Below are 23,194 nucleotides of genomic sequence, written 5' to 3' on the forward strand. Positions count from 1 at the left end.
AATTTAAGTTATAATATGAATTAAGTCGTCATTCTTAGTCTTAGTTAGAAAAATTGATATAAATATGAGCACGTCACACGCACACAAAGAGTAGGGTGGCCGCCATTAATGTAGGTGGATGAGTATCTCATGGAAATGGGGACAAAGACAGTGATTTCACTAACATCACCACCCTATTAATTAATGTACCCTTATCATCAACTCCACATATATAATTCTAACTTCAAACATTTAACCTTTTTTTGTGTTTATATATGCAATTTAAAAAAGTATATATAGAAATTCAAATAAACAAATTACACACACTTTATGCGCATGTTCAAGACTCAATTTTTTTCAACCCTACTAGTGCCCAATTTCTCTGTGCTTCATTCAAACCAAAATTTCGGGGTTTTTTTATTTATTTATTATTATTATTTTATTATCTTTCTCGAAGTATTTAGTGGGTTTTTTTTTAATGTGTGTGTGTGTGGGTCAAGTCGCCATGAATGCAATGAAAAAGAATTGACCCCAGAAAGTTGAAAAATATCCCTTATGGAGAGAATTTAAGAGTCTTCAACTAATCAACACCAACTTGTCAAGAGTGTGTGTGTGTGTGTGTGTGTATGTGTGTGGATGTGTGTGTGTGTGTGTGTGTGTGTGTGTGTGTGTGTGTGTGTAAACTTGATAACGTGCATATAATATGATGAACAAATAAAAATAACATGGGTCTTTTTTCTTTTCTTTTTTTCTTTTTTCATTTTTAATTTCCCCCAAATTCTTGAAAAAAATAGTTTTTAGTAATTAAATAGATTTTTTTTTCTTGATGTAAATTTTTGGTCTGTATTTTCTTGATATATAATTAAGGTTGTTTTGTTTGTCCTGAGAAATAATCATGTGTTGGAGGATTCATCTCTCTCTGCTTGTTGCTTTGATCCAAGTTTTCGGTATATTAGCATTGACAAACACAGATGATTGTAAGTAATATATTTATATATAATCATTCTTGATTTAATTATTATTTTTTCACTCTTTAGTTAGGTTACTCTGAGTTGCTATGCACATAAACATGTCTTGATTATTATAATAATTATTATTATTATTTTTATTCTGGTTCCTTGTATATTAAAAATCGGTGCTTCGTTAGAACTCTGCGAAAATTAGCAATTTGTTAGAAAAAAAAGAAAAAAAAAACGAATATCCGCATTTTCTTGTATCTTGTATTAGTGTTTCTAGGCAGATCCAAAGTCATGTTTCATTTTTGTTCTAAAATGGGATATTTCTCTCGTATATAAATTTCGAAAAAATAAATTTACGGAGCCGTAACTTTTTTGCTACTATTGTATAGTTTCATAAAAATAAAATCGAAGATTTTATTTCGTATGTTTGTGCAGTCGTTGCTCTAAAGTCTCTAAAAGACGTATGGCGTAACGTACCGCCCAATTGGAATGGAGCCGATCCTTGCGGATCCAATTGGGATGGAATTAGCTGCAGCGATAATCGTGTCGTTTCCATGTACGCATTTTTTCGTACTTATAACAACAACAAAAAAAAAAAAAAAACCCATGTATTTTACGTGTTCGTGTTTAATCAGTCGATATTTTTATCTAATTTTATTACAGAACATTAGCTAGCATCAATTTAAGTGGTCAGCTATCGTCAGATATCGAAGGATTATCCGAATTACAGACTCTGTAAGATGTTTGTTATTAAACATTTTCACCATTTTTATTTTATTTTATTTTTTTCGTTCCGTTTGTAATCTTGTTAACGATCGTATTACTATCTGCATTTTCACGATCGGTTGTTTAATTTTTTGTTATAGTGATCTATCGTATAACAAAGGTATGACAGGGCCGCTTCCTACATCGATCGAGCATTTGAACAAGTTGACGAGCTTGTAAGAAAAAATTTACGACAACTATAAAAAATAAAATAATTCCGTTTTTCTAAATAAATATTTATTTATATCGATTGCAGAATCCTCGTCGGCTGTGGATTTTCTGGTCCAATACCATCCTCCATAGGATCTCTACAGCAGTTAGTTTACCTGTAAGCATTTTTGATTCAATTTCAATTGTTACGAATACAATAAAAATAGTACTATATTTTTATTTTGACTTTCGAGTTGCGATTTTTTCTTATTATTAAGGTCTCTTAATTCGAACAATTTAATCGGCGAAATCCCAGCTTCGATTGGCAATTTATCGAATCTTCATTGGCTCGATTTAGCTGATAATAAGCTGAGTGGATCAATTCCGGTTTCGAGTGGAAAAACACCTGGTCTCGATATGCTCGTCAACACAAAACATTTGTACGTATTTTCACTATTTTTATTTTTATTTTTTATTTTTTTGTAATTTTCGGTGAGTTTAGCACTGATAATTTAAATCTCGACATTTTTCGTAGCCACTTCGGAAAGAATCAACTCTCCGGTGAAATACCGTCTCAGCTTTTCAGCTCAAATTTGAATCTTATACACTTGTAAGTACCTATTTACTCTGTTATAGTATCATCACTAAGAATTAAAAAATTAAAATAAAATAATAAATAATTAAATAATAAATAAATCATTTTTTTTTTCGGTTTTCGTAATTGAAAAAAATTGTGTAATAAATTTTAAAATGAGCAGGCTACTCGAGGACAATAAGTTAACCGGTAGCATCCCTTCGTCGTTGGGGCTTGTGCAGACACTGGAAGTTGTGTAAGTGTCGGGGGCCATGGCCCCCTACTTTATCTATATTATATACTTGCATCCGCGAAGATAAAATCGTGACTCCAAATTTTATATACTCTCGATTTATTTAGTTTTCGTAAAGAGAATTCGAACTAAATGTGTTAATTGTAACAGAAGGCTCGATAGGAACTCTTTGAGTGGACCCGTGCCCGAAAACTTCAACAATTTAACGTCTGTACAGGAGCTGTAAGTATAATTAATTACACACGACGAAATTTGTTTCTATATTTTGATCTCGTTTATTATATACCATTTCGTAAGAGTAGTTTGTTTTTCGATCCGATTTTTTAGGTTCTTGTCAAACAATCAGTTGACTGGATCTTTGCCTAACCTCACTGGCATGAATTTGCTCAATTATGTGTAAGAACAAAGCCACAATTTATTTAGAATTTACTAAGTACATGCAAAATGCAGCATTGTATGAAAAAAAAAATGGTTGATAATTTTCGATTGAAATGTTGCAGGGATGTGAGCAATAATTCGTTCGATGCAACCGATGTTCCCCCGTGGTTTTCGTCTTTGCAGTCCTTGACTTCGTTGTACGTTTTTTTTTTTTTTTTTTTTTTTGTGTGTGTGTGTTTTTCGTGCTTTAAAGAAACAATATATATATGTTAAATGACGGCAACCCCTGAGGTAAGGTCAAAATACGAAGAAAAAAAATATCTCTTGTTTGGGTAATTACAACCAGGCCCCTCAACTATGAATCTTCTTATGCGTCCACGCTTACGGTGTCAAATTCAACAGAATATTCTAGTTTATGTGGAATATTCTCCAGCTTGTACTCGTTTCGTGCAAAAATGCAGTTTTTGATGCACCACAATTTGATATTAACAAGCCAAGAGACACATCTAATGATCATCTCGTTTCAAAACGTGGAGCTCGAATGGGCTAAAAACGGGTACAAACTGGAGAATATTCCACATAATCTAGAAGATTCCACTAAATTTGACACCTTAAGGATGAACGTGTAAGAAGATTCATAGTTGAGGGGATGGTTGTAATTACCCAAACATTAGGGATTTTTTCGTAGTTTGTCTATATATATTTATTGTCCTAAAATAAGGTTCTTATGATGTAATAACACTAAATTTGTAGGATAATGGAGAATGCACACATTCAAGGCAAACTTCCAGTTTCTTTATTCAGCCTATCTCAGTTACAAACTGTGTAAGTAATATTCTTTATATATCCTAATTTAATATACTTTCTACCTTTTCTCCATATTAAATTCATGTAAAAATCATATTTTTCTTTTCTTTTTTTTTTTTAATTTTTTTTTTTGCAATTAGTTCATTGAAGAACAATCGAATAAACGGCACATTAAACATCGGCCCCACATTTAGCACCCAACTCCAACGGATCGATTTGCAAAACAACTTCATCGACGCATTCACTCAACGAGCAGGATCCACCGTTCAAATCATGTAATCTATTCTCCTTTTTCATTCGTTTTTCGCAATGTTCTCGTTTTCAACGCGATTTTCACTCGTGTTTTTTTTTTAATTCATTTGTAGACTTATAGGAAACCCGATATGCGACGAAGGAGTGACGCAGAATTACTGCTCGTTCCCCGACCAATCGAATTCCACTTACTCAACACCACCCGAAAACTGCACACCGATTCCATGCACGTCGGAAAAAGTATCTAGCCCTACATGCAAATGTGCGTATCCGTATTCGGGGAATCTTTTTTTCCGAGCGCCTTCGTTTTCCACGTTCGGAAACAAAACTGTTTTCGAGTCTCTTCATTCGAAACTAATGGAAACATTTAAGTCCCACGGTCAACCCGTGGAGTCAACTTCTCTGAGCAATCCAACGAAGAACAGCAACGAATACTTAGTACTGAATCTGCAAGTTTTCCCGTCGGGAATAGATTATTTTAATCGAACGGGGATTTCGAGTATCGGGTTTATTCTAAGCAACCAAACGTTCAAGCCGCCGCATACATTCGGACCCTTTTATTTCAAAGCCAACGAGTATCCGTACTTTGCAGGTTCGTTTTTTCGATCTATCATGATCATGCATGCTAAATTTCCGTGAATTTAATTTGCATGTTCGTTTAATTATCCAGGACTCGATAAAGGGTCCGGCAAGCCTTTGAGTACCGGTGTGATTATCGGAGCGGCGGTCGGTGGATTTGTGCTGTTTTTGTTGCTACTATTTGCCGGAGTGTATGCTTGTCGACAGAAGAAAAGAGCTGAAACGGCTTCCAAAAAGAACGATCCTTTCGGTACGTGTGTGTGTGTGTGTGTGTCTATATATATATATATATATATATATATATATATATATATATATATATATATATATATATATATATATATATATATATGTATATACATGTATATATATGAATGTTAGGCTAATTAAATTGATATTTGCAGCATTATGGGACCCTAATACAGATAGTGGTGGAGTTCCACAGTTAAAAGGGGCGAGAAGTTTTTCGTTCGAAGAAATCAAGAAATGCACTAATAACTTCTCGGAATCGAATGAAGTTGGAAGGGGTGGATACGGAAAGGTTTATTTTCTAAAGACGAATTTTTTGAACTAATTTTCGGGCTGCGTGATTTATTTTAATTTTTTTTGTTCGTGTGAATTGTAAGGTATACAGAGGGAATCTTCCGAACGGGCAAATGGTGGCCATTAAAAGAGCAGTGCAAGGATCGACGCAGGGCGGTTACGAGTTCAAAACGGAGATCGAGCTTCTCTCTAGGGTTCATCACAAAAACGTTGTTAGTTTAGTTGGATTCTGCTTCGATCAAGGCGAACAAATGTTGGTCTACGAGTACATCACTAATGGCACGTTGAAAGATGGTCTTACCGGTATGCGCCTCTCTCTACGCGCCTCTCTCTCTCTCTCTCTCTCTCTCTCTCTCTCTCTCTCTCTCTCTCAAATACGTATTTATCTATGAAGGGAGGAGTGGAATAAGGTTAGATTGGATGAGACGGCTTCGAATAGCGCTCGGTGCAGCAAGAGGGGTGCAGTATCTGCATGACTTAGCCAATCCTCCGATAATTCACAGAGATATTAAATCGAACAATATTTTGCTGGACGAACGGTTGAATGCAAAAGTAGCAGATTTCGGTCTTTCTAAGCCAATGGGAGAACCCGAAAAGGGCTATGTTACCACTCAAGTTAAAGGCACAATGGTTAGCACATTTTTCTCTAATTCATCTCAAAATTGGAATTGAATTTCCGATTCCGCCTATTTCGATCCGAAATTTTTCAATTTTGAAACAATATTTTCCATTCCGAATTCCGAAAGTTCTGATTTTTTATGTTATCGATTTTTTTTAAAACTGAACTCGTATAGTATTAGATTCCAATTTCTGACCCGATTTTAATTTCCCGAAAATATTTTCAAAAAATCCGTTTTTTTCAGAAAATTGTATTTATAACACTAATATTATTATGTATTGTAAACTATAGGTGAATAAAAAATGAAAACTCCGAATTCTGCCAATTCCGAACCCAAACATTTCGATTTTAGAACAGTTTCTACATTCCAATTTCTGATTTTTTCCGTCTGATTTCGATCCATACTATGCAATTTTCTCCGTATGAGTATCAAAATTTTATTATTCATTTATTTTTTTTAAATCAAAATCAGGGATATTTGGATCCCGAGTACTACATGACAAACCAATTAACAGAAAAGAGCGACGTATACAGCTTCGGAGTTCTTCTATTCGAAATTTTAACTGCAAGAAGTCCAATAGTCAACGGTAAGTACATCGTTCGAGAAGTCAAAGAAGCAATGGACAGAACCAAGGTTCTCTACAACCTCCACGACATCCTCGACCCAATAGTAGCCGCCAACTCAGCACCAGGCAGCGTCGAAAAGTTTGCCGACTTGGCGCTGAGGTGTGTCCAAGAATCGGGCGATAGCAGGCCCACGATGAATGAGGTGGCGAAGGAGATCGAAAACATCATGGAATCGGCCGGTCTCAATCCACACGCTGAGTCAGCATCGACTTCGAACAGTTACGAAGGGAAAGGAAAAGATCACGAACATCCTTACATTAAAGAGAGTCTCTTTGCATATAGTGGGAGTTTCTCTCCTTCAAGGTTAGAACCCAAGTAGGGGGGCTATGGGGGGCCATGGCCCCCAAATATATAAATATTTATTATTTTTCAAGTAGTGTAGTATTGTTGTTCCGGGCCGTTCTAGATGATATAATATTATGTGCTCTTGTGAATATGAAATTCTGGCTCCGCCGCTGGCTGGAAGTGAACTTTGTGTGTTCATTTATTTTTCAGAATTTTTTGCATGAGTTTTGACAATTGTATAAGTATATTTCAAATTTTATTTATTATTGTTTTTGATTGCCAGATCAAATGGTTGAGAAGAGAGCATATTTTGGATCTAAGGGCTGAGAGAAGTGTACACTTTGTTGGTGAAATTTTTGTTTGAGTGAAGGATTTTGATTTTGTTTTGTTTTTTTGTAAAGATTGAATGTTTTTTGTTGGTAGTTATTCTATTAGTTTGCCTCTTTTGAGTTCTTTTCAATAAATTTAGGGTTGGAAATCGGTTGCATCGGATCGAAATTAATATTTTTCAAAAATTAATTCCGACTTCGTTCTAACTATGTGGTTGAAATTTTTTGGTAAACAAAGTTTTGGAAATAATAATGAAAAACATTCTTTCAAAACTGAAAATTTTCAAATCATAAATATTTCAAATCTTTTCGGAATTGATGTAGGATTATTGAGATGAATTATCTACCTAACAAATATTTGAGACACGGGAAGCTCTACTCGATTGGGTTAAAGGAGTTGGTAGACGCCACGGAATGGTGATAAACATTTTCGTTTCAAATCCGGGATTGAAAGGGCTTAGAAGACCGTATGTTGTACTCGCATGTAAGCGTGCGGGTGAGTATCGTGGAAGAAGAAAGCCGGTGAGAATGACCAAGGAGAGGGAAAGAGGAGGACGGGTTCTAAAAAATGTAATTGCACATTTAGATTGAAGGAAAAAAAACGAGGAAAGGATACCGATAATGTTGAGTGGGAGTTAAAATGAATTGTCCTATATGGCGGATTATTGGCGACGGTATCATGATGAAAAAGCGGATGGTTGGAAGACTTCCGATATGGAATCAAGACTTACAATGTTTAGGAAGTTAGTTGGTCAAGAAGTAGCCTTGCAAGAAACCTTCATAGATTTAACATATGTAAGTGAAGACGAGATGGTAAAAGATTTTTCGTGAAACAATGTAATTGTTGTACAATCGTTTAAGATTGTTGGTAGCCTTTATTATTATTATGCATTACTTACAATTGCTCGTAACATATATATTTATGCTTAATACCTCTAAAGTTGTATTATGAGATCCAAACACCAAAGGATAGTGGGTATTACGAGTTGGAAAAAAAAAATCCAAAAAGCGAAAAACCGTGAGATATCGGTACTGGAGAAGGACCTTCATCAATCCCAGTGCGTCGACTGGGAGGATTAAAAGGGGCACGCCTTTTTTTTGGCTTTTTCACCTTGCTCTTTTGAGCATTTTCCTTTCGATTACGGTTTGGGACGGTCGGCGGTACATGAGAGGTTGAGGTTCCACTGCAAAACATTTAAAAAATATCAATTACTGAAATATATAACATATTATTTGAAAAAAAAAAAAAAAAAATCCGATAAACATCTGTATCCGAAAACCGATTTTGTACTCAATAATCGACATTAGAACGCCGATTTTGACTTGTAAAATCGACGTTGTGTCGCCGATTTGGTTAACAAAAATCACATTATGACGCCGGTTTTCGTGTACAAAATTGGTCTAGGTAAACCGATTTGGGAAACCAACGAAAACACACAAAAAAGCCAATTTCAATCTCATTTTTTTTCCAAAATCGGCCAAAGCATTGCAACCCAACAAGAAATAAGCATAGATTAATGTTCATCCACGCATGTTTATCAAGAATCGATGTTCGATTAATGTTTTCGAATTTTCAAACAAAAGTTTAGTAAAAAAAAAACTTACTTGTTGGTGGTGGTGTGGTGGTGGTGGTGTGGTGGTGGTGGTGCGGTGGGTGGGTCGTTGGTCATCGCCGGCGCGGTGGAAGTCTCGCTGGTCGGCGTCGCGGCGGTTTGGTTGCGGCAGTCGTGCGGTGGGTGGTTTTCTTTTATTTTTTTTATTTTTTATTTTTTGGTCTTGAACAAATTAAAAATAGGATTTATTTGTATTTTTGTATTAATTGTGGATAAAGGTATATTTGTCATCTTTGGTCTTGATGTAATAAAATTAGATTAATTTACGGGCTTGAACTAATAAACCTATTTATATGGGTTTGAACTAACAAAAAAATAGGCTTGCATATATCCGCCGCTAATTGGATTGAAAAACCCAAGTTCCAAAATCAGTATTATCCAGTTGAGAATCGGCGGAAATTGGAAATTTCTTTCCGAGTTCCACCCCTAAATAATTCTTAAACATATAATTTTTTGAAAAAGTTCGGAACTACTTTCGGATAGGAATTCGAATATTTTGAAGATTATATATCAAATTCCGACCCCGATCTAATTGTTTTCGATAAACTCGGAAATGAAATTTTAAAAACCAAAATCAGGAAAAGTATTCCAAAATTGGATTTTTTTGGAGATCTAAATCAAGAAAACTATTCCAAAATTGAAATTTTTTGGATCAGAATTGGAATTTTCATTCCTAATTAGAACCCTTACGTTTAATTTCCGGATAGCTTTAGTACGTATTTATCCCCACGAAGACAAGATCAAATTTCGTTCCGGATAGTTTTTGAAAAAAAAAACAGAAATGAAAACTTTTGAATTAGTAATGAAACACTTGTTTCAAAATCGAAAATATTTCAATTCATAATCAGCGTAATTTAGAAATTCCATCTATTTATCAACCTATAATATAAATCCAAAATAATATTGATATTATTAATGCAACTCCATTAGAAGAATAAAAAATATTTGGATTATTTTCAAAAATTAAAATCACATCAAAAGTTGGAATCTCCTAATATAATTCCAACTCCTATAAAAAATATCAAAAAAACAGAGTTTTGCAAATTGTTCTAGAAAAATCTGCCTATTTTTTTTCGAAATTGACGGAATTCAAAAACTTCCGATTTCAACACATAAAAACATGTTTTTAGGCTTTGATTCGTTCATAGATTTCAAAATTAAGGAAAATGAAGATGCAAAGGAAAAGGAAATCAAGGACTTTTGAAATCTCAATTGTGTTTGGTTCTTAAAAAAAATGGTGAAAATAATTTTGAGGAAAACCATTTTCCTTAAAGAAAAATAATAGAGAAAAATACCAAGTAAAATGATATTAAAACTAAATTAAATTTCAAAATTATCTTAAATTACTCCCTAGCCCCAAACTAACCGCCACTCCGACCCCCTCACCCCCACCACCCACCTAACAATAAAAATAAATTAAATTTAAGACCACAATAATAAATAATAATAATAATAATAATTTTAAAGAAAAAAAATAAGAAAATATAAAATTAAAATAAATGAATCTCAATTTCCCACTTCACACACACACGATGGGCAATTTATAGGTGGAAGTGGAGTAATCATCTGGGCGGATGACAAGAAAGAGTTGACGGCGGCGGCGCAGCGATAATTGTGGGCGGAGCGAGAAATTATTTTGACGGCCTAGAGTCGACGATAGTGATGGTGGTGGGTGGGACGGAGAGGTTGCAGGCGGTGCACGGCCGGTTCTGAGGGGAGGCGAAGTAGGCGGTCGCCTAGAGCCCCCGATTTTTTTCGAAAATTTGGGGCCCCTAAATTATTTTATATACACTATATATATTAGTAATTATTTTTAAAAATTTATTATTATAATATTTTGGAACATCGGTTCTAAAATAAATTTAAACTAAATGATCAATAGATATTTTTGAAATTTTCTTAACCTCGGGCCCCCTAAATTTTAGTTTATAATGTCTTAATTACTTATTTTTATTCTAAAATAAGAATCAATATTTATTAGGGTATTCAAGTTTATAAATAATTTTGAAATCTATTGCTATAAAAATTATACGTCACGGGAGGAAGTGAACCAGCAAATCGTATTTGTTAATTTTGAATTTTTGCCCATATTTTTAATTACTTTATATTCATACATTTCAAAAAATATTCGGGGGCACTGCCCCCGAACCCCCATAATGTTTATTTTCTTCATTTTTAGAAAAAAGAATATTTATATTTTTTATTACATCCAATTTCGAACACCCATTAAAAAAATGATTCATCAAATAGGGGGCCCTGTTTTCAGTTGTTCTTTAAACCTCGCCTAGGGACCCCAAATTCCCAGGAACGGGCTTGAGGCGGTGGTTGATGGTGTTGAGGCCTTGAGGGTCTGGTGGTGGTGGAGGCGGTGTCGGAGAGGTTGCTGGTGGCAACAATTGATGATGTTAAGGGTCTGGTGGAGGTGGCGAAAAAGGTGGTGGTGGTTGTGGTGCGGCCAACGGGGAGGTAGCGGCGGAGAATTTAATAAATATAGTTTGGAAGCCATAACAGTAGAAAAGAAACGCCCGATCATTTTTTCCTTCACATTTTCCTCACCTTTTTTTAGGGAAGGGCTTTTTCCTTGTTTTAGCTTATAAATTTTTTCACTTTTTTCCCCAAATTACTTTACTCAGTATCTTTCTTTGTATTTTCTTTGTAACCAAACCGGAAAAATGAATTACTTTGACTTTTCATCTTTTTACATACAGTTTTCTGCAAATCAATCAGAACCTTAATCTCCGACAAAAAAAGCCGCATATACAAACAGGCATTAGTTTAATGTTTAAACCCAAATCTACATAATTAATTTTGACAAACCTAATAATAGCCCGTTCGTCATTAGTTTAAAGTTTAAACCCAAATCTACATAATTAATTTTGACAAACGTAATAATAGTTAAAATGTGAATTACAGTGAAATCACACAAACACGACAATGTTGACCATAAAGAAAAACAACAATACGATTTTCTGACCAAACAAACCAAAAAATAAAACAATACAATTTTCCGACCATACAAACTAAAAAAGAAAAACAAACAAACAACAACAACAACAACGATTATTATGCTATGCCAAACAGAAGACTAGCTCAGGTGGTATGGGATTACTCGTTGATCGCATCTTCAAAGGCTCCATAGCTTGGGATCATGGGCAGCACATGCTCTTCATGTGGAACCATAATATCCAATAAATATGGACCAGGAGTATCCAACATTTTCTTAATTGCACCCCGGACATTCTCTTTGTCTTTCACCCGTGCAGCAGGAAAACCACACGACTCAGCAAATTTAGTCATGTCCGGGAAAATCTTCAATTTATTTGTTGGATTTCCGATAAATGTATCGGCCCTATTTGATTTGTTAAACCGGTCCTTGAGTTGGACAACCATTCCCAAGTGTTGGTTGTTCAACAACATAATCTTGAAGGGAAGGTTCTGCACCCGTAACGTGGCCAATTCTTGAATATTCATTAGGAAACTGCCATCGCCATCTATGTCCACAACGTACCGGGCATTGGGTCTCGCAAGGGCAGCTCTGATAGCTGCTGGAAGCCCAAATCCCATAGCGCCGAAACTGCCGGATGTCAACCACTGGCGGGGCATGTTGTACTTGTAGAATTGTGCCGCCCACATTTGGTGTTGCCCAACGCCGGTGGTAATGATTGCGTCTCCATTAGTGAGCTCCTCAAGCACCTCAATTGCGTATTGAGGTGGGATGTCGGCTTCATTAGGAATTTTTTAACTCAACGGATATCTTTGTTTTTGTTCTCGAAGCTCTTCCGTCCACATCGAAAATTTGTTACCATGTATTTTTGCTTGTTTCTCAGCATTCAGTATTTTGTTAAATCCTTGGAGAGCCAACTTTATGTTGGCACAGATGGAGACATGTGGTTTCTTATTTTTGCCTATCTCTGACGAACCGATGTCTATGTGGACAATTTTCTCTCGGGTGGCAAATGTCTCCAGCTTGCCGGTCACACGGTCATCAAATCGAACACCAAATGCAAGAAGCAAATCACTCATGTCAACGGCGTAGTTGGCGTACATCGTCCCGTGCATGCCAAGCATCTTCAACGCCAATTCGTCGACATCAGAGCCTGGGTAGCAGCCAAGTCCCATCAAAGTGGTCGTCACAGAAATTCCAGTCAAATCGACAAAACGTCTCAGTTCCGCACTAGAATTTAGGCAACCACCGCCAACATAGAGAACTGGTTTTGTGGACAAGGATATGAGTGCAATAATCTCTTTCAACCTGGTCTCATTCGGAGGTCCAGGCAAGGTGGATATGTAGCCACCTAGCTGCATGGGTTGATTCCAGTCTGGAACGACCATCTTCTTTTGTATGTCTTTCGGAACATCGATAAGAATAGGTCCGAGTCTTCCTGACTTCGCCACAAAGAAGGCTTCATTAACAATGTGCGGGATGCTGCTACATCCTGAATAAGGTAATTCCTCTTAGTGATCAATTTAGTTAGACACGGCCACGGGCCGGTTCCGCGCCGGTTCAAACCGGTTCACGGTTCACATTTTCCGGAACTGGAACCGGCCCGTAGTATGGGCGGTTCAGCGGGCCGGGTCGGCCGGCCGGTTCGGGCCGGTTCCGGGTCGGAAATTTTGAATTTTTGTTTTTTTTTTTTTTTTTTTGAAATATTTTATGAATAAGTAAATTAAAAGAAGTACTTTTAAATAGAAAAAGAAAAAGGAAATAAATGAAAAGACTTGAACTCAATTTTAAATTCAAAATTTTGAAGATTTCGAATTTATAGGAAAAATTGGGGGGGGGGGGGGAATTCAAAAAAAAAGTAAATAACGGCCGGTTCACCCGGGCCGGTTCACTAGCCGTTATTTGCTTTTTTTTGAATTTTTTTGATTTTTTTTTTTTTTTTAAAATCCGGGTGAACCGCCGAGCCGGCCCGGCGGTTCACGGTTCACCATTTCTAAGATCCGGGCCCGTCCCGGGGAGGACGGGCCGGTTCACTTGGTCAACGGGCCGGTTTGGGCCGTCAACGGGCCGGTTCCGGGCCCAAAACCGGCCCGTGGCCGTGTCTAAATTTAGTGATGCCGACGACGGGTGTCTCCTAGAAAGCGCCAGTCCCCATGACGCATCTGGGGACTTGTCCGGTTATCATCACTAGCGGGATGCTGTCCGAGAGAGCGTCCGCCATGCTAGACATAAAGTTTGTCGCTCCGGGGCCGGAGCTGGAAATGCACACACCGAGGGAGCCCGAAACCCGCGCATAGCCCTCGGCAGCAAAGATGCAGCCCTACTCGTGATGCGGTAGCACGTTGGTGATCAGACCCGACCGCGAGATTGATTGGTGTATCTCCATTGATGAGGCTCCTGGGTATGCGAACACGGTTCTCACCCCCTCGCGCTTCAGCGCCTCCACTAGCACGTCGGAACCTTGTCGGCGGAGTTCGTCGGAACCAAATTGAAGCATCTCCTGTGGAACGACGTCTTCTTTGTTGTCGGGAGTCATGAGAGCACTCGAAGTTGGGAAACGACGACGAAGATCAGTGGAAGAAGACAGGGAATACTGCCAGGTGGCCCGAGATAGAATGTTGCGTGGCGGAAGGGAGAGTCTGGTTATTACTGCCGGAAGAGCTGACATTGCTACAGTGCGCTAACAACTGTAATTATTTTTGTGTTTGTTTTCTTTTATTTTTTTTAAAGCAGAAAAAAGTGATAATTTGTTTCTGTTGATATGGTGTGAGAAAAGATGGATGACCTGAACCCTTTTATAAACAAAATGAGATGGTGGGATTCGACGGACACGTGTCATAAGTAAAAACATTTGGTAATAAATTCTTTCAATTAGACAGGAAGAATAGGTTTTATTCAAGAAAAAAAAAGAAAAAGACGAAAGGCCAAAAAGAAAATTACAAATACATGAAAGAATCGCACAAAGGAAAAAAAGAGTACAACAAGGCACCCGGGTATCTTCTAGATACTGAGTAGCTACACGGTACTCCCCCTCAAGTTAACTCCGCCTGATACGTACAATGGAGTGAGCTCGGATAATCTACTCAAGTCAATAGCTTTATCATGTTTTCAAAATTTGACTTTAGGCACAACTTATTCTTAAAGTTGGAGCAGTTATCTAAAATTTTGATATGCGGGATCATTATTTGCTTAGGCTATTGTTGTTGCTGATTAAAGAAAACTTCAAAGCTATGTACATGGAGTTGTCACTTTAATGAAGTCCATCTTCATTTGCTCAATGCATACTGTAGTATTACAGTAAAATACAATCCTGTAGGATCTTCTGTGTTAGTCAATTCCAAGGTTTCTCGAACATGCCTAATCATGGCTTCAGTCCATGTGCATTCACTCACTATCTCGTGAAGCAAACATCATGCATGATTTGATCTAGTGACAACTAAGGTATATTTCATAGAACCCCAAGACATAGCTATTTTCCCAATACTAAACCATGGACTGGGAACGAGCTTTGTATGGATATGACTTCTAGTCAATGCCAATATAAACCAGGGCGTGTCGGTAAGGTGAGATAAGTCTATCTAATAAATTTACCGAAAACGCTAAATCATATCGAGTACATGGAGTTAAGCATAATAATGCATATATTACATTTACGTATGGCACTTCTGGTGCTAACACTTTCTCTTCCTTCTCCATGGGACGAAATGAATCATTGGACCTATTCCACTTTCAAACTCCCACGGGTGTTACTCGATCATTTCTCTTTATCCATAGCATCTTCTCGATGTAATTCTATTGATGGACAAAAATATAATTGACATGATAAATTTTAAGTTGGTAGAGACAACAAATTAGTCTCATATCTTTGATCTTGAACTCAAATTTTCAACAACTGAGTTTCTCTTACTTGATTTCTTCAGGAGTCCAAATCAAGTTCACGTCCTTAACATAAATTGTAGTAATGGGAACAATCAAAACCAATTATTGTTCATATATTATCTTCTGGAGCAATTACTCACTTAGGATATTATCATATTCTTCCGGAATATTTCAAGCCTCAGTTTAAGTGAACGTCTCAGCCAAACTGAGTTTATGTTCCGTGGTCTGGAACTAATTGTTTCGTGAAAACATAGTCCTTCAGGGACTTTCATATAAATATTTGCATCTAGATCCCCGTAAGATACTTTGTGACCACGAATTTAATAACATTCACCATGAAAGAGTATACCTGTTTAAAATCAATCTCAGGTTGCTGAGGAAATCCTTGAATTATGAGACGAGTCTTCGAGCTCCCAGTCTCATTTGGCCATAAATCATTGTACTATGAGATGGGTCTTCTGGCTCCAAATCTCGTTCGAGTTATGAGATGAGTCTTCTGGCTCCCAATCTCGTTTAAGCTATGAGAAAAATCTTTTGGTTCCCAATCTCATTTGAGCTATAAGATGAACCTTCTGGTTACCAATCTCATTTCATTGATTAAGCTATGAGATGATTCTCTTGGCTCTCAATCCCGTTTAAGCTATGAGATGAATCTTCTGGTTTCCAATCTCATATCATTCCTTGAGCTATGAGATGAGTCTCCTGGCTCCCAATCTCGTTTAAGCTATGAGATGAATCTTCTGTTTTCCAATCTCATTTCATTCATTGAGTTATGAGATGAGTCTTCTGGCTCCTAATCTCGTTTAAGCTATGAGATGAATCTTTTGGTTCCCAATCTCATTTGAGCTATGAGATGAATCTTCTAGCTTCCAGTCTCATTTCATTGATTGAGCTATGAGATGGGTCTCCTAGCTCCCAATCTCGTTTAAGCTATGAGATGAATCTTCTGGTTCCCAATCTCATTTGAGCTATGAGATGAATCATCTGGTTCCCAGTCTCATTTCGTTGATTGAGCTATGAGATGAGTCTCCTGGCTCCCAATCTCGTTTAAGCTATGAGATGAATCTTCTGGTTCCCAATCTCATTTAATTCCTTTATGAGTATTCACTTATATTTCATGGGTGAAATTCAAGGAATTGTAGGAACTACTGGTCTCTACACTCTTCATTTTATCAAGGAATCAAATTCAGCTCGTATTGTTTTTTTCTCATTTCGGTCCATCATCTTTTTGTTTGCACTTATTTGATAGAGGTTATATATCATCACTCATAAAAAGTTAAGTAGCTACTGTGTAAGGAAATTTGTCATCGATGATCATTTCAGCCTGATACAACATCTCATTCATGCATGAATAACTAACCGAGATTTTCCTTTTCTCGGGAATGGATATTGATGTCGAGGCGTCCCCCGACATCATCTCCCAGACGAATCGATATTCTAGAATTATTTTATGAGATGGATCAGGTGGGATCCCATTGGTACTTGTGCTAACCGGATTCGCTTGTTGGGCATTATTCTCTTATGGAGATGAGAATCCTTTGATCCCATTGCTCTCCCCCTCTTCTAGGCAGGGAGGCAAGATTGGTTAGCATGGATTGATGGTCTACCCATATTTTATCCTTCTAAGACATCTGTCATTGCTGGCTTATTTGAGATCTCGTCACTTTTTCAAACCTGAGAATGAGTCTGGCATTACTCGTCACACACAACTTCACGTCGTTCTTCTGGAACATTAGTGTGGACTTTCTTTACCGATTTATTATTGGCCCCACACGACTTTAAACGTTATTCGGGAATGCCAGTGTGGACGTTACTTGCAGATCTATATAGTCATCCCACGCGACCTCAAATCGTTCTACATGAACGTTTGTGTGGATGATCTAATAATCTATACATCAATTCTCTGATGTAGGAGATCTTGATGAGACACGGTGGGGTCGTCCCACACGACTTCACGCCGTTCTTCAGGAACGTTAGTGTGGACGTTATTTCCTCCCCTAATGGCGGGAAGATAGTCTCATCAAAGTAACAGTCCGTAATTTGAGCGGGTAAGAGATCGCCTGTATAAGGTTCTATATTTAAGTTATATATGGTGATACATATTTCACATATATCTTCTTGGATTACCTCCAAGAAAGGAATTGAATCATTACATGTATGTGCGTATGCTGACATATAATCAAATTACTTGATTTCGAGCAATCGACAACTTATGCTTCTGGCACTCAAATTGTGGTTCTACATAACCGTGTAGAAAATTCCTATAATTTTCCCAATGTACGCTTTTGGCCGTACACGTTAGAGATTATGCACATATATTCAATTTCTTGTCTTCAGTGGTTTCAGCATAATAACCATTAGCACAAATATCTTTAAAGTTTCACAACGTTCTACTGGAAAGTGGAGAAAAAATGAGTTACTTCAATGCGCACAACTGTGCCATGAGATACATAATGTGGACATTACCATAACCATCTATCAAAACTATATGTGCCTCATTTAGTTACCGAAGATAGCTTACTACAAATAGACATGAAATTAATAAAGTACGACTTATCTCTCAAGATAGTATGTGTTGTCGCACTATCTACCAGACATTTACCCCCACATGTCATGTCTAGAGAGTTATATAAACTTAATCACATATATTCAGTACTTCAGGTACTAAATTTATTCATCAAGCAAACACCACTGAATAACATAATAATTAACTTAGAACATATAGTGACACAAGTATATGATCCGGAGCATAAACTAAACATAATTAAAATACGAATATGGTTCATAACAGGAGCATATGAAGTCAGATGATTGAAATTCAATAAACTAATAAACTCGAGTAATAAAATAAACAAAATGCATGAAATCAACAGTTCAATCATCCCGACATGGGTTATTTGGTCAGATGTGCCCAAGTATGGAAGTTGAGCGACGAGCTATACATTGAAAACATTTGTCTCTACCAACTCAGTCTATGTTGGTGCGTTATTATTTGCATCTCCAGCCCCAAAGTTCCTCGCCCTACAGGTGCGCGACCAATGCTCAGATCCACCATATATATATATATATATATATATATATATATATATATATATATATATATATATATATATATATATATATATATATATATATATATATATATATGTTCTGATTTTTAGCTCTATTCAGATTTTAAAGTTCATATACAAATCGTTTATGATCACTTACTCCTTGCTTCAGGCATGTGTATTTTCTTTTGGTAATCAAAACGACTAGTCATAGTATCCCATTCTTTATGAGGACCCTCGTTCGATGAATAGTCCAGACGAAGGACTTCATCTAATTATCTCGTAATTAGAAACATAGTCTTAGCCTTTTAGGCTTTACCTAATAAATTATTCTCGAAAACAATCATTCTCAATTGCTCACTAAGCGTATGGATCTTAACATCCATTCGCCAAATACATTAAGTTGGGTAAACTTGAGTTTGCTCACGTGTTTCATCTCAAATCAAATAGAATAAGGAGTATTATTGTTTTATGGGAATGTAACATCCATAGACAATTTCATGTATATTTTGCACATATTAGAACTTCCGGTCTAATAATTCATACACCACATGTTCATACACATTCATGGATTTCATACGATAAACCATAACGTCAAACGAAATATTGCTTACCATTTTTGTATCACAAAATTACATATGGCATATAAATAATGGATCAATTGAATAGAATTCTCCATTAGAGATAGACCAAAGTTTTCATTCAATTAAGACAATAATGAATACTTGCCAAACATTAAAGACATATAGCATGCTCTAATATTGGTATAAAAGATAACCAAAACCGTATAACTTGTCATGATATAAATCATAATTATCATGTATTATAACTCATACAAATTCCATGAACCAACTTGAAATGACTGAGATAGTTAATTACCAATTACCTAATCATATCCATAATGTGGAATTCATACAATTACATTAGGCATAAGTGATAATACGTTAAGAGCATGAGACAAAAGAATATATACCAGATTTCATCACTTTGAATCTCAAACATCGAATCATCACATATAGCCAAAACACATAGAATCATATAGCATGGTTGAGACGGCAAAATTCATGACAATATTTTATACTTGAACATGCAATATTTTTGTCGAATAATAAGATAGCATTTCACATGCTTAGAACAATTATTATATCAAATAACAAGACATTTTAATCACATTATAGAATAAAGATTACCAATCAGATCATGTATTCAAACTATCCACGGTATATATGAAGTAATGACTTGAACATAAAGTTTATGCATATATTTCATGCCATTAAATAGATATATCATGCATCTCTTACGAAATCAAAATTGCAAGGAGATTAAAGTTTATTGAATTGCTTAAATCAAAATAGTACGAAGGATATTAATAAATTCTTCGGAGATTACCGTTTCACATATAAATTTGGATCACAAGTTCTCCAAGTCATCTTGTCCGACGAACAATTACCTTTGCACGAGCACCTCGAATTGTTCGAGTATCCTAACGATTGATTTTCCTCAAAAACAGCGAGCACTTTATATCATTCTTGATTTAATTATTAATTTTCACTCTTTAGCTAATTACTCTGAGTTGCTATGCACATAAGCATGTCTTTCTTGATTATTATAATTATTATCATTATTATTTATATTTTCAGTTCCTTGTATATTAAAAATCGGTGCTTCGTTAGAACTCTGCGAAAATTAGCAATTTGTTAGAAAAAAAAACGAATATCCGCATTTTCTTGTATCTTGGATTAGTATTTCTTGGCAGATTCAAAGTCAGTTTTATGATCTGTATTAGTGTCTTCGGTTTTGTACTTTTGTTCTATAATTCGATATTTGTCTCGTATATAATTTCCAAAAAAAAAAATTTTACGGAACGGTAACTTTTTTGCTACTATTGTGTAGTTTCATTATACGAGAATTAAATAAAACTTGTGCCACAAGTTTGCATATACCGTGAGCTAAAAAAGGAAAGAGTCCTTCTAGCTTCTAATTCTTTTAATTTGTCATTAATTGATTTATAATAGAAATTATTCTTCTAAAGAGTTTCCTTATATTGAAAATATTATTTCCTACGTGATTAAGAGTTTTCTAACCCTAATGGACTCTATTTCCTAGTAGGATTCTTATCACCTGTAGAAGTATAAATAGAGCAGCACGGCGCCTCATACTGTACGCCCTCATACTGTAGACCTTTTGTTGGAGAGAAAAATTATATTTTTCATTATATTTTTCTGTTCTTATTTTTGCTGCTCATTTTTTTATCAAGAGAAACATTTTTTTCATAGAGAATATAAAATATCTTGTTTTTATTGCTACGTGAGAAACTTTTTTTCTAAAATATCTTTTGCTCTCGTTTTTATTGCTACTTCATAGAAAATATATCGGTTTCAAGGCTTTGTGGAGAAGATACGTTCAAGGATTGTGGATTATTCACAAGGATTGTGGATTATTCACAAGTTTGCTTCTTCTATACAAAAAGAAGATCGGTTCTTCGGGAGAGGATTTTAAACAGATCTCGGGAGGAGATCGATCCCCCGACTGAAGGGAGTTCAACCGAGCGGAGAGGAGGCTGGCATAATCGGAGTTACTAGTTTTGAGTATTGCACAAGAACGGCGTCAAGATAAAGAGGGAGTCTTTAATTTATTGTTTAAGTCCTAATATTGTGCTTGTAAAACTAAAATAGTGAATATTCGTTTTTGCAGATCCTCGTGGATGTAGGGTACAATTGTATCTGAACCACATTCAATTTGTGTCTCGTTTATTTCTGTTTTTAATTGTATCCGAACCAGTACAATTGTATCAGAACCACATTCAATTTGTGTCTCGTTTATTTATGTTTTTAATTGTATCCGAACCACATTCAATTTGTGTCTCGTTTATTTCTGTTTTTACAAACTGTTTCACGAACTGTTTCAACACTTCACGCAACAATAACAAAAAAAACTGAATCTGACACAAATAATTTAATATGCACGAAATAAATTCTAACAATATGTGTTTATTTTTTAAGGGAGGAGTGGAATAAGGTTAGATTGGATGAGACGGCTTCGAATAGCGCTCGGTGCAGCAAGAGGGGTGCAGTATCTGCATGACTTAGCCAATCCTCCGATAATTCACAGAGATATTAAATCGAACAATATTTTGCTGGACGAACGGTTGAATGCAAAAGTAGCAGATTTCGGTCTTTCTAAGCCAATGGGAGAACCCGAAAAGGGCTATGTTACCACTCAAGTTAAAGGCACAATGGTTAGCACATTCCGATTCCGCCTATTTCGATCCGAAATTTTTCAATTTTGAAACAATATTTTCCATTCCGAATTCCGAAAGTTCTGATTTTTTATGTTATCGATTTTTTTTAAAACGGAACTCGTATAGTATTAGATTCCAATTTCTGACCCGATTTTAATTTCCCGAAAATATTTTCAAAAAATCCTTTTTTTTCAGAAAATTGTATTTATAACACTAATATTATTATGTATTGTAAACTATAGGTGAATAAAAAATGAAAACTCCGAATTCTGCCAATTCCGAACCCAAACATTTCGATTTTAGAACAGTTTCTACATTCCAATTTCTGATTTTTTCCGTCTGATTTCGATCCATACTATGCAATTTTTTCCGTATGAGTATCAAAATTTTATTATTCATTTATTTTTTTTAAATCAAAATCAGGGATATTTGGATCCCGAGTACTACATGACAAACCAATTAACAGAAAAGAGCGACGTATACAGCTTCGGAGTTCTTCTATTCGAAATTTTAACTGCAAGAAGTCCAATAGTCAACGGTAAGTACATCGTTCGAGAAGTCAAAGAAGCAATGGACAGAACCAAGGTTCTCTACAACCTCCACGACATCCTCGACCCAATAGTAGCCGCCAACTCAGCACCAGGCAGCGTCGAAAAGTTTGCCGACTTGGCGCTGAGGTGTGTCCAAGAATCGGGCGATAGCAGGCCCACGATGAATGAGGTGGCGAAGGAGATCGAAAACATCATGGAATCGGCCGGTCTCAATCCACACGCTGAGTCAGCATCGACTTCGAACAGTTACGAAGGGAAAGGGAAAGATCACGAACATCCTTACATTAAAGAGAGTCTCTTTGCATATAGTGGGAGTTTCTCTCCTTCAAGGTTAGAACCCAAGTAGGGGGGCTATGGGGGGGGGGGCCATGGCCCCCAAATATATAAATATTTATTATTTTTCGAGTAGTGTAGTATTGTTGTTCCGGGCCCTTCTAGATGATAATATTATGTGCTCTCGTGAGTATGAAATTCTGGCTCCGCCACTGGCTGAAAGTGAACTTGTGTGTAAATTTATTTTTCAGAATTTGTTGCATGAGTTTTGTGAATTGTGCATGTATATTCCAAGATTTATTTTATTATCCTTTTTCATTGCCAGGTTAAATGGTTGAGAATAGAGCATATTTTGAATCTAAGTATTCAAGGGCTGAGAGAAGTGTACACTTTGTTGGTGAAGTTTTTGTTTGAGTGAAATGATTTTGATTTTTTTTTTTTTTTTTAAAGATTAAATGTTTTTTGTTGGTAGTAATTCTACTAGTTTACTTACCTCTTTGAGTTCTTTCAATAACTTTAGGGTTGGAAATGGGTTACATCGGAT

The 23,194-nt window shown here is 36.1% G+C and overlaps 2 protein-coding genes and 1 pseudogene across 4 annotated transcripts; 2 read left to right on the forward strand and 1 right to left on the reverse strand.

Moving 5' to 3' along the window:
• Window positions 1-205: 205 nt before the first annotated feature.
• Window positions 206-23,138, forward strand: LOC105962576 (leucine-rich repeat receptor protein kinase HPCA1). 3 transcript variants are annotated; one of them, XM_088814677.1, is made up of 21 exons: window positions 206-956; window positions 1,374-1,494; window positions 1,602-1,673; window positions 1,805-1,879; window positions 1,960-2,031; window positions 2,132-2,293; window positions 2,389-2,463; window positions 2,612-2,683; window positions 2,831-2,902; window positions 3,008-3,076; window positions 3,181-3,255; window positions 3,812-3,883; window positions 4,006-4,140; window positions 4,231-4,709; window positions 4,788-4,946; window positions 5,101-5,237; window positions 5,323-5,542; window positions 5,634-5,869; window positions 6,331-6,788; window positions 7,054-7,104; window positions 23,034-23,138. In XM_088814677.1, the coding sequence occupies exons 1-20, from the start codon at window positions 875-877 to the stop codon at window positions 7,064-7,066; spliced, it is 2,856 nt and encodes a 951-aa protein (XP_088670803.1). In that variant the 5' UTR covers window positions 206-874; the 3' UTR covers window positions 7,067-7,104; window positions 23,034-23,138. The 3 variants fall into 3 exon arrangements, with proteins under 3 accessions (XP_088670803.1, XP_088670802.1, XP_088670801.1); XM_088814676.1 differs by lacking the exon at window positions 23,034-23,138 and having other exon boundaries at window positions 7,054-7,248; XM_088814675.1 differs by lacking the exons at window positions 7,054-7,104; window positions 23,034-23,138 and having other exon boundaries at window positions 6,331-7,052.
• LOC105962575 (acetolactate synthase 2, chloroplastic-like) lies at window positions 11,818-14,324 on the reverse strand (annotated as a pseudogene).
• Window positions 21,570-22,935, forward strand: LOC105962574 (leucine-rich repeat receptor protein kinase HPCA1-like). Its single transcript, XM_012986887.2, has 2 exons — window positions 21,570-21,823; window positions 22,250-22,935. Exons 1-2 carry the CDS (start codon window positions 21,614-21,616, stop codon window positions 22,721-22,723), a joined length of 684 nt encoding a protein of 227 aa, XP_012842341.2. The 5' UTR covers window positions 21,570-21,613; the 3' UTR covers window positions 22,724-22,935.
• Window positions 23,139-23,194: the final 56 nt, after the last annotated feature.

This window comes from Erythranthe guttata, chromosome 14 (assembly GCF_056151865.1).
Source record: "Erythranthe guttata isolate IM_541 chromosome 14, IM_541, whole genome shotgun sequence".
NCBI lineage: Eukaryota > Viridiplantae > Streptophyta > Magnoliopsida > Lamiales > Phrymaceae > Erythranthe > Erythranthe guttata.